Here is a 12749-nt window from a genome sequence, read left to right as displayed (position 1 = left end):
TAAATAAATAGAAGAGTGATAAACGTAATGCTACAGGAAATAACCCTCAGAAAGTAATTAAATCCTCAACTCCATATAACAAGGAAGCTTTTCCAACAGACTGGCTAACCAAGAATACTTTCTTCTTATACTGTATGTGGGTGAATTTGTTTTAAAACACTCCAACTTACTGGTGCTGGAGAGATGGCTCAGCAGTTAAGAACACTAACTGTTCTTGCAGAAGACCTGGGTTCGAATCCCAGCACCCACATGGCAGCTAACAACTGTCCATAACTCCAATTCCAGGGGATCTGACAGCCTCTTCTGTCTTCCGCAGGCATTTCACGACACAGGTGCACTTACCTACATGCAGTCAATACACACATACACATAAAATAAAAATAATAAAATAAAAATTCCAACTTACATAATTCTAAACTTTTAAAAAACAAACACGTTGCTCAAGGCACTAGATATCTCTTGCAAAAACTGAACACAGATTTCCATCAATCATTTGAATTTGTATTTATCAGATATTAGTAAATATAGCATGTCATAAGTATAGCTTTAGTCATAAGTAATTGGAGTGTTTATACCTGTATTTTTCTGAATGATCAGCAAGCCTATCCATCTGTGACAGTTTGATTTTCTGTTTTCCCAGGTTTTTAATTTTCTCTAAAGGTTTCTTCAAATCAAATGTGCTTTTATAGTTTTTGTTTCCTGGGTTTTGTCAGTAAGGAAGCCAGATGTTTGAATCCATATCACTAACAGACTTCTGAATTAGCCTGCTTGCAACTGTCAATATCACATTTCAAAATCACATAACCATTTCTGATTTCACACCCTTAGCTAGAATGCAGAATGTCAATAAGAAGTTTTGAAATACAAATGATTTATATCAACTCAGATAAACATCTACAACATCTCAAAAATATGGCACTTACATTCTAAATAGAGAATACATTTCTAGTTTTATATATATATATAATACCAAGTAACTATGTCAGTAAATACAGTCTCTAGCATGTCTTCTAAAATTTCTGACCAGGTGAGTCTTCCTGGGATCATACTGATGTATCCGCTGCATGCTTCGCACAGACCTGGAAGCACTGACTTCACTGAGTTTTCATTTACACTGTATCTGTACTTGAAGGCAGTTCTCTGAGGGAGGTTCCTCAATCCTTCACAAATCACTGAATTAATAGGTCTTAGAATATTAGGTACTATGCAATATTTTCAGAATTAAAGATTGTTATTTAAGAAAAGATCTTGAAAAAATAAGTTTTTTGTTTAACATAGAATGTGCTCCAAATTTTCCTCAAACATCTCACCTCACCTCAAACATCTGACTAAGAATTGTTCCCTGGAGACAGCTTCACTGTTCTGATTCTTGCAACATTTGTCAAATCAATATCCTTCTTTATATGTATGATATTGTAAAAGTATTGAGCGATACTGCAAAAGGAACACTTTTTTGGTTCACTGTCTACACACATTTTAATACTAATTACATCCTCCTAAAACTACATTCTTGCTGTTCATGCATCCTCCCTCTTTCACACTGACCCTTCCTCTTTCCCTGGCTGACTGCTGTCAGATTTTCCCATCTCAGCCATCCCAACCCTTCACTACATCTTTGTATTTGAACACATCTCCATACTTTACTTCTCAAAGCAGGGAGCACACTGTGTTTAAATCTGGATTTGAATTTCCCCACTGGTATGCTTCATGACATCATCAGCGCTTAATCCCAGTGTTCAACATATGGGAGGTAACTGAATAAGATAATCAATGAATAAGAATATACTCTAGGCTTGTTGTTGAAGATGCTGATGTTTGGTTTTGTTGTTTACTTTCTTATTACAAAACTATAAAATCCAGTTGGCAATCATATGGAGATATAGCCTTTCTAGAACTCTATCCATAATACAGTATTTTAGTGTGTGAGAAAAGCCAGACAACAATGTGTTTTTATTTTTCTTCCTTGAGCAAAATGAAGACAGTTACTTAATATAATAAAGTTAAATTGAAATGTTACTCATCTGGGTCTTTACGATTTGCAAATCATATTTTAAAGTGAACAAATCCAAGCATCTTGAAAGTTAGGGGGAAAACCCCTATATATTTAGAAATTTCAATTTATATCATATTGCATTCATTATTGATTGAAAAAGAACAAGAGCCAAATTTCAAGCATGTTTTTATACTAAGTGGAAGAATTCTAATCTTTATAAAGTGTGGCAGACACTGTGTTCCACTGAAAGGGTGGTAAAGGACCATGAGAATTCTCTGTGAGTGGTTGATCAACACCAGAAAGCAAATATGTGCAGGGTGGGGTTAGCTTCTTTCTAGTTCAAGATGTCTGTGCAATCTTTAAAGTTTCACTTACAAGGGAAAACATATGGAGATCCACGCAAGACCAGACATGTGGACCAGGCATGGAAACAGTTGTTCTTCCCAAATTGGAAAAACCATGATTCAATTTTGGAACTGATTATTCACATCAAAATGCATTTTCCCCCACTAAACATCTATTGTAAATCCACTTGGGGACAGAAACTGTGGTATGTACAGTTCTAGGAAACAGTATTATTAAACTCAAAATAGCTTCCTTAAACTTAATCAGAGGGTAAATATATGGATGTACAAGTTTTCTAACATAATCATGTACTGTTCCTAACAGCTGAAAATCAGAATGGTGTGTCCAATTTAGGATATATTGAATGCAATTCAAATGGAAAGAATGAAAGTATGTGGTTATTAAGTGCCTGGTACATATAATGTACAATTTTTAGTATATAAATGTGTGATTCAGTTAAACTTTTAGGTAAGCTACCATTTCCATTTTTCCAATAAGGAAAAACATTCAGAAAGCTTGTAATTTCTGGAAATATTGTCTCTAGACAGCATCAGTTGAAGAATTAGATTTGGGTTTTTAAATCTCCAAATAGAAAAACTGCAAAACTTGACATACATTTTGAAAGAGTATTTTAGCTGACTCTTAAAAATAATTATTGCCGGACGGGTGTGGTGGCGCATGCCTTTAATCCAGTACTCAGGAGGCAGAGTCAGGAAGATCTCTGGTCTACATAGTGAGCTCCAGGACAGCTGGGGCTACAGGGAGACCCTGTCTCAAAAAGACCAAAAAAAAATTTATTGCCAACAGGAGTTGTAAGAAAAACAGGTAAGTCCCATGCTCCTTCTGCCTGGTTCCCACATGATTATATCCTGCAACTATAATATAAACCAACAAAGATATATAAAGATAAGGTCAAAATACAGAATGTTCCATCACCACAAAGAAGCATCATACTGCAACTGTATACACCCTCACCATTGGCCTCCACCATACCCACACTCCTGGTAAATAAGACTGGAGTGGTCCAGTCTTTATTTCTCAACTTGTCACTTCAAAACTAACATATAAAAGGAATTAGGGACCATGCTGTCTCCTGGGATTAATGTTCTTCACACAGTATATTCCCATGGAGATTCATCAAACTGTTACATGAGTATCAGGACTTTATCCTACTTCAAACTTGAGGAATATTCTAAGGTAAGGGGTGTAATGACACTTTGGAGGGCAGCAATGACAGTGCTGTTGCCACATTTTTATTTCATCCATCCAGTTACAGTTTTCATTTTGCATTTCCCCGATGACTAATATGCTTTAAGTATTTTCGTGTACTTATTTGCTGCAGTCATGGTCTCTTAGTTATCCTTTGTCTTTGAGTGACCTGAAGGACATTTTCATTGAATGCAACATTTTACAGTGACAGTTCTTTTAAAACTTGAATGACTCCAAGCCACCTCTATGTGGTCTCCTCTGTTTCTGATGAGGGCTACCCTGTCCTTGTTATGCAAGTATGATTTTCTTCTAGATTCTGTCAATTTTTCCCCTATTTTTCCATGAGTTTGTATAAGCCATGACTGGAGAGGAATATCTTCACATTTATGCTCTTTGTGGTTCACTGAGCTTAACTGTAAATTGCCCTTTTAAATACATGTGGGGAGTTTTTACATATTAAAAAAGTAGTATTACTGAGCCCTATGGACTCTCAACCATTTTATTTGGCCTCCAATAACACAGATGTAGATGTTTTCATATATTTCTTATATTATTATGTAATTCTTAAGACCATCTTTGCTGTTCTGCCTTCAAGTTCACAAATTCTTTCCTCTGTCTCTAGATATTTGTCAAAATCAAGTGAACTTAGGTGTATCTCCATGCCATTTATTTATTTATTTTGCTTTTTCTCTCTATGCCTATCTGTTGGTATTTTCCTGATGCTAGTATCTTCAATTCTAGAATTTACATATCCTAAATAAGCGAAAAATAAGATCTGAATAATTTGATTCCCGAGTTGTGCTAGTATATAACCATCTTTTTATACTTTCAGGTTTATTCATGTTTGTTTTAAACATGATAAAAATTTTAGTTGCATTTAGTGAAAATATAAATTGATATAATATTTCTAATGCACCATTTGGCAGAGTTTGCATAAATTTTATTTTAATGAATTTTCTTTGAACAGGCCATTTTACTTCCAGGAATTTAAACTGTTTTAAAAGTCCAAAGATATATGAGCATATGGACACTTGATGCAGTATTGGTTGAGTATCTAAAAACAAAAATTAACACATTTTAAAAGTCATTATGTTAACTTAATTATGATATAGTTGCCCAATAAATTTTCTGTAAAGAAAAAGTTGTGGTATATTTTAGGTAAATGAATAGGTTTCAAAGTGTATGTTTATAAGTAGTTTAAGTCCAGGTTACCTTGTAGTGAATACTTATAGATATACAAGTGTAAAGACTCAATAAAATAATTGAACATTATCATATCAAACCTATCACATTACTTTAAACAAAAAACTATCATACCAATAAATTTTCTGTAAAGAAAAAGTTGTGGTATATTTTAGGTAAATGAATAGGTTTCAAAGTGTATGTTTATAAGTAGTTTAAGTCCAGGTTACCTTGTAGTGAATACTTATAGATATACAAGTGTAAAGACTCAATAAAATAATTGAACATTATCATATCAAACCTATCACATTACTTTAAACAAAAAACTATCATAAGTCTTTTCTTTGCACTGTAGTTATTAATAGCTATATTGTTGCAAATTTTTCAACATTTGTGTTTATTTTGGGAGAACATTAGCTAAATAAAGATTGGCTAAAGGAATGTTAAACAAAATATATAAAGAAATATATAAAGAATTCCTAAAATTCAATCGTATAAGCATTGTAAATAATAAAATAGACAAAGACATATGAATACAGAACTTATCAAAATGATGGAAGACAAGAACCATAGGAACAATGCTCAATATAATCTGTACCTAGGGAAGTATAACAAGGTAAACTGGAATATCAGTCCAAAACTGTTAGAACTACAAAACCAAACAACTACCGCCAGAGAGAAGGTGAAGTAAAAAGTACTCTTGTGGAATGCTGGCAGGAATATATAAGGCTGAAACCAGAACAGTTTGATCATTTATTTTAAATTTTAAAATACTATTGCCACATAATACAATAATAACACTGCATGTTATTTGCTGAAAGAAGTTAAAATATTTGCCATTTCAGCCTACACAGAAGTGTTTATAAGTTATTCAATGATAATAACCAAATATAGGATTATTTTTCAGCAGGTAAATTGATAATGAAATTACATATAACCAGACAAAGAAATATTAGTTAACACTATAAAGAAATGAGCTAACAAGACACAGCAAGATGTGGAAGAACATGGATTTCATAATTCTACGTTAAATTAGTCAATTTCAAAATGTGCAGCACTGTGACACACTGTATGATTTCAACTATAGAATACTCTGTAAAAGGCAAAACCATAGAGTCAGTAAAGCATCAGTGGCTTATAAGTTTTTTTAAGGACAAAGGCATATAATCAAGTGAAACACAGGAAAAATTTAAAATAATAAACTTTTCTCTCTAGCACTAAAATGTCAGGCACATTATTATATATCTCCCCAAACCTAGAGAAATATAGCACAGAGAGGTTCTCTAGTGGAAAATATTGTGTTGGATAATGTGTCAATATTGATAAACATCTGTAAAAAACATATCACAATGAAGAAGGATGTTGGTCATAGAAAAGTCTGTGGAGGGAGTGTGGCTTTCTGGAAACTATTTTCTGATTGAAGCCTTCCTACAACTGCTCATCAAAACCTTATAAAGGGTGTGGGGTGCGTGTGTGTGTGTGTGGTGTGTGTGTGCGCACGTGCGCGCACACAAATGTTAAATGCTTTATCAAAGATGTTCCTCAGCACTCAGAACAATGACAAGGTGGTACCTATCCTGGTATATTTATTTTTTCTTTTAGCAAATAAAATAAATAAAAGTTATCATTTTTCCCCTTGACTAAGGAAGATACACTTTCAACAGTTCAGCTTTTCTCATCATGAATTTCTTGGTATACACCCCTCACCCTAGAACTCATCAGCATGATGTGTGCAAGGGGAGGGAAGGACATCCTTGAAGCCACAAGTACAAACACAGGGAAGACCTGATTGTCTTGATCAGCATGGCTGTAATTCCTGTCATGAATGCACTGTTTTCATTGGCCTACTTTTCAAATACCCGAAGTATTGATTATTGCTATTACAACAATTATTTCATTCTATAAACTCAACACAAAGAGATAGAGTGGACCAGAGAAAAACAATCAGAAAATGATCATTATGTCTTCAGAAGCTATGCACTGACCTTTTTTTACTGAGCTTTAAAATTTTCACACTATTTCCGACTCACATCTAGACCCTCTCCCTCCCCAATAGATGTCCCCCAAATCCTGTGCACTCTGACAGACATGCTGAGTCCTAGTCATTCAGATGTTTGTACCCAAATGTCCTTCAGTGCAAATGTGTGCACTTACCTTTGCATGTTCATTTGATGCAAAATAAACTCCACTGTGAGCTAAGTCTCTCAAGAGTTTTATAGGAAACAACACACCTGGTACTAATTTCCTTCCATGCATCCTATATTTTGACTAAGTTTACTCCATTTTCTAATTTGTTCCTACATATTTTTATCTAAGACATTCTGAATCACCTATGATAAAACAAATAATTTGTGATTTTCTATTTTTAATGCAGTAACATAATTTTCAATACAGTATAAATAATCCAATCTCTCCTCCTATCTCCACAGGCCAACAATTCTTTTATCTGTAAGACAGGGAAAACACCGAGTTTACAAATCTGTGAAAATTTATTTGTTGGTGGTGGAGATAGGAGTAGAAAATAGATGTTTCTAACCATGCTAGACAGCATACTTAAGAAATCATCTAACCATAACAAAAGCAAATGTAGCCTGTATCTTCGTGTTACTAGATGACAACAGGGATTAATCCTATCAAAATCTGACATAATATATCTTTTATGTATTTGTTCTGGAAATAAACACATATGATTCACAGGCTGTTTAATTGTTTGATAAGCATTTACTCACAGGAAGACTGGTATTGGCTACCGGGTGGTCTCATAATCATGTGTTTTATTTTTGAATTATTATGATAGCTCAGATCTAGTTATAAGCCAATACCATTCTTCAGCATTTTAAATTATATATAAGCTGATTCAATTATAAACAACATTCATCTTCATCAACTAAGTCTCATCAGTTATTCTATTTATAATAGGCATGTTTTAATATTTCCAAGTACCTTTTAATACAATTGCCCCCTTGTCAAATATTTTACCTCTGCTCTTACTTCATGGATGACTCCATCCTTGCTCTTCTGAGGTTTAGATTCCTCTTGTACATTTCCTGATGTTCCTTCATTTTCATTTTCATGTTGATCACAAATGTCAACCTGAAAAATAAAGATCCCTACTGTAATCACAGGATGAAGCCTAGCTCTAGGTACTGTATGTCATTCATTTATTTTTCTCTAGGACTTTCTTAAATATGAATTTTGGCAAGTTTTTAATTGCTGTTGTAATTGTAATTATTGTAATTGAACCACATGTGATATTCATAGCTGAAAACATTTTGTTAGTCGTTAAGAAAAATCATGAAATACACATAAGTCTCTATTCATCAATTGTAAAATTGACAGTAATTAGCTACTTCCACACATTGTTAAAACATGGATTCGTTGACTTCTACACTAATTTAATGAATCCTAATATTTTAATACTATATGTTCTATAATACCAGCTATGGTTATTTTCTGAAAATGACAAATAGTAAACTGATGGTGAGTGACAAACTTAGGTACTAGATAAATACAGAGATGGCACTTGGGCTACTAAGATATATGCAGAACATCTACAAAAGATACCAATAAATTGCCACAGAAAACTACTGCATAAAAATTTATGAAAGCTAAAAAATCTTGTAAGTGTAGACAGAGATTATTGCCTCACAGCTTTTCTTACATTTGGAAGAATCATAAAATTTGACAAATATATAAAACATGGAGATGCATTTACATATACTATTTTTATGATTGTATCTTCGTAACTCACATAAGTGAATGTTCAAAAATCATTATTAAATTATATAATTTATGTAATCTATGATAAATAAGTATATGAAAGCGAAAACCATAGTGTCTAAATTTAAACATAGCACCTCCATTGGCGTCTTCTCACACACGCACGTGTGTGTGTGTGTGTGTGTAGACCTTTTTGTTTCCCACCATATTCTATACTTAAAAATCCAAAATCCTGCCAAACATTTCCTCCTCAGAGGAAATAAATATGGATGAATACTGGAAATATCTTTTATTACATTTTTTATTGTGTATGTGCCTTTGCAGTGACTAGCTACTTGAGTAAAATGTGTTCATTGGTCTCGTATTCAGCAGCTCCACATACTCAATGCATTTAACTAGTCACCAAGCATCTCACTGTTTTCACCTGCATGCCTCTCTCCACAGCTGACTCACATCAACAAATTTAGGAACCATATTTCTTTATGAACAGAAAGACTCATGATGGTGGCTTTATCACTCTTGAATCTTAATAGTGTGTTTATTTATTTATTTTTTTTGATACAGGGTCTTATGTATCCCAGACTGGACATGACCTCACTGTATAGCCTAGGATGAAGTTAAATTTCTGTCTTCCTGCCTTCTTTTCCTGAGTGATGGGATTATAGGTAGTGTCACCATGCCTGCTTTTCTGTTGTCCTGAGGATCAAACCCAGGGTTTAGTACATGCTAGGCAACCACTCTACCAACTGTGTGGCATCCCCAATCCCTCTAATATCTTCTTGACTGAAGATGCATAACCTTTTGAAATGTAATCAAATTACCTTGGTCAATCCATTTCCTGCAGTGTTTTCCTTGAAGTCAATTTGACACACACATTTTAAATTTAGTTCTTCAGATAAGTACTGAATATAAATTAATTCATGGTAAAAGACCAGATTTTATCAATTTATCAGGCTACAGTATGATTCTTGAATCTTATTAAGGACAAAAAATGTAAGAAATGAATGCAATCCCATATATAGTCAAATGCTGGATCACCTACCAGAAAGGTAAGGGTTCCAAGAAAAGTGACCTCAGAACACACAAAGGCATCATGGCGGGTCATCTCATATCTGATAGATAATAACCCCTCAAATTTAAATGAACATTTTAAAAGTAAGTTTTACCAAATTTTCCCCCTTTACCATAAAAAGTATATTGTTTTTATTGCTTAAAATTGTATTGCTGCCTTTCAGGTCAAAGTGAAAACACTAAACAGCTTACTTTAGTGATCTGTTAAAACCTCCAGGCTCTTCCTGCTGTATCCTTTATATTTTTGCAATTTGTCTTGGAATATTTTATTTAAATTTAAAAATGAAATTTCTACTTAATTTGAAATATTGACATTTTTAAAAGAAATGTTCATGTCACACTTTCCTGACAGCAATGATGTTCAAAACAACCATAGAAATTTGTACTCTCCTCTTCTAAAAAACTATACTGTAGTTGTTTCTTGGAACTTTATTTCAATTTCATTTCCTCTGAATTATCAAATTGCAACATATTTGTATACCTGAAATTATTTGTTGCATAAAGTGAAATAAAATGTCTATGTATAGACACATATTATAAATACACAACTAAATATTAAGGGTTTTTGGATGAAGTAACTCATTGACTAGTATGCTATGTGCTTGCTTAAAAACAGACACCTTAGTGCATTGTTAAGTAGGTAACAAAACAGTATGAACAATTCGCTTACTGGAAATTCATCTGCTAATGAGATGGATGAATAAGTTTTTTTCAATTAATTTGTGTATCCATGGATGAAATTGCTTATAGATAAAATGAGATAAGAATTAACTTCAGCTTTATTTATACTTTTGTTCATGTAGGTAATGAGAAGTTTATTTCATAAGTTATATAAGAATGGAAAATGTTTTGTAAAAGCAAAATCATTGTTTTGTTTACTTTTAATATTCTACTAAAATGACCAAGCCATTTTTCAATGTAATATCAAAATTTCTGATTATCATCTATAGGTAGATGGATCCAGATGGTTTTGTTCTGATATTTTTTTAAACTTAAATTAGAAACTACCTGAGATGTCAAATATTTTGTGACTTATAGATGAGTTTGTTTCTCAATACCAACATTTCAAAATACCTCCTCAGAATTTTTCTGTTCTGACAACATGCTAAAGGAGCTCTGGAGGTTGAGATGGAAGATCATACAGGGAAGGGAACCTTGCTAGAGAACCTCTGCCCTTAAGCAGATTAATTTGTGAAAAACCTTGTATGGAACCTGGGAATCTGGACTTGGAAGTCATTTGACTATTCATGGGGAGAACTGGGGGAAGGAGGCAGTGTACTGTTGGTGGTAATTACCTCCTTTTTTTTTTGGCAAGACTCTCCATGAACAATCGGGTTAACAAAATATAAAACCTACAGGTGTCCACAAAATTATTTGATAAGATTTCCTATGAATCCTAAGCTAAATGTGTGTTAGGAGAAGGCACAGACACTTCAAGAATTGTAGTGAATACAATAGTGTCCATGCGATGCGCTTATTTATCAATCTGTGTAATATGTACACGAGGAGGTCATTAAAAAGACTTCATTGACTGGTACAAAATAGTACTTTGCAACCTGGTATGCAGGAGTAAACTTATAACACCAGCATTCAGATACAGAAGATGAGAATCATGAGCTCAAGTTTGGACCCTGTCTCAAAAGAATTTGTTTTATAACATTCTTGGCAGCTATAATTCTTTCTTTTAAATCTGATCATTTTTTCTTTATCCACTGATTAATGAAGAAACAAGTTCTTCGTTAAACTTAAATGTTATTCATTTCCAATTACTTCAGATACTAAATTGTAATGAAGAAATTTCATTTCTTTGTTACAAGCTCCAAATAAAATCCTTAGCCTTTCAATTGATGTATAACAGCAGAATAGCCCAAAGGACCTTGGACATAAATCAAGACTATTATGCTCTCAATGTGGTCCCATCAAAACTCTCTTACTCATTTGGGCATGTCAGATATTCTAGACTTCCAGCTATTTTAAACTCCATAAATGAGGAAAACAAGTGCCATTTTATTTAAAGAAACTTCCCAGAAATACTGAGAGGTTGAAATTTTGACTGGATAAGAATTAGAAAATCAGAAGAATGAGTCATAACTTAGAAACTAAGTAAAATTTAAAGTTTTGGATGAAATTAAGAGTAATTTAATGATTTCCAAGTAATTTAATGATTTCTTAATATGGTGTTATTTCACTGTAATCCCAGCATTTGATGGAGATATAGGGAGTTGAAGGTCATCTTCAACTGCACAGTGAGTTCTAGGCCATCCTGGACAAAACGAAAACTTAATCAGTAAATCAATATTTAAAGATATCCAAAGAAGTTATCATAGCTTGTGAAGGCATTCACAGCATATTACATATAAAATATATACTACCTAAACACTGACAGTTTTTAAAGTCACATTTAAAGGGAAACACAATGGAAAGCCACACTTCTAATGTGTGATAAATGGTATCAACTCCTACCCAAAATACAGTAATAAGACACAAAGTTTTCCAAAAAGCAAGACAGAAGACAGGAAATAATTTTGAAAACACTGACTGTAGGGCAAACTTTGGAAACCAGCAGCAAATCAAAATAGATGCAAAATGACTCAGATTCTACCCGATGGAGCTTTCAGACTATAGCAAAACAGACAAGCAGGTGTGGTCTATGGGGGGTGATGCATTTACAAAGCAGAAGACCATGAGAGAGAGAGAGAGAGAGAGAGAGAGAGAGAGAGAGAGAGAGAGAGAGAGAGAGAGAAACTCTGAAGCATCAGGATGAACAGGAGGCTGGTAACCAGTTGTATTAACTGCTTTTTCATCATTGTGACCACAGTATGTGCAGTAGTTACTTTTCTGTTGCTGTGACAGAAACACTGACCAAAGAAACTTATAAAAGAAGACTTTATTTAAGCTTACGGTTCCAAAGGGCAAGAGTCCATCACGGCAGGGAGGTGCGGTGGCAGAAATGTCTGGAGGAGTAGAAGCTAAGTTCTCACATTTTCAAGCAGGCACAGGAAGCAAGAGGGCCACTGGAGATCCGGCAAGGCTTAAGAACTCTCTAAGCCCATCCCCAGTTACGTTCTTCCTCCAGGATAGCCACACCTTCTAAGACCTTCCAAAACAGCTCCACCAAATGGGGACAATATGTCCAGATGCTTGGAGTCTATGGGGGACATTCTCATTAAAAACCACCACAGTACATAACAGAAACAACTTAAGGAAAAAGATTTATTTGGGCTTACAT

The 12749-nt window shown here is 33.8% G+C and overlaps 1 protein-coding gene across 7 annotated transcripts in view; it reads right to left on the bottom strand.

Moving 5' to 3' along the window:
- Positions 1–12749, bottom strand: part of Ccdc102b (coiled-coil domain containing 102B) — a 129870-nt gene that overhangs the window by 48464 nt on the left and 68657 nt on the right. For 5 of the 7 annotated variants that reach the window (XM_029559534.1, XM_017796069.2, XM_029559533.1 and 2 more), the window contains one exon: positions 7709–7822. In XM_029559534.1, the coding sequence (XP_029415394.1) occupies positions 7709–7822 (114 nt within the window). The remainder of the gene's footprint in view (positions 1–7708; positions 7823–12749) is intronic. The other 2 variants (XM_029559536.1, XM_029559539.1) reach the window with 1 other exon arrangement.

This window comes from Nannospalax galili, unplaced genomic scaffold, assembly GCF_000622305.1.
Source record: "Nannospalax galili isolate Female #2095 unplaced genomic scaffold, S.galili_v1.0 scaffold709, whole genome shotgun sequence".
Lineage (NCBI taxonomy): Eukaryota > Metazoa > Chordata > Mammalia > Rodentia > Spalacidae > Nannospalax > Nannospalax galili.
Note: the sequence above shows the minus strand (reverse complement) of the source record. Positions and strands in the feature narration are given on the sequence as shown.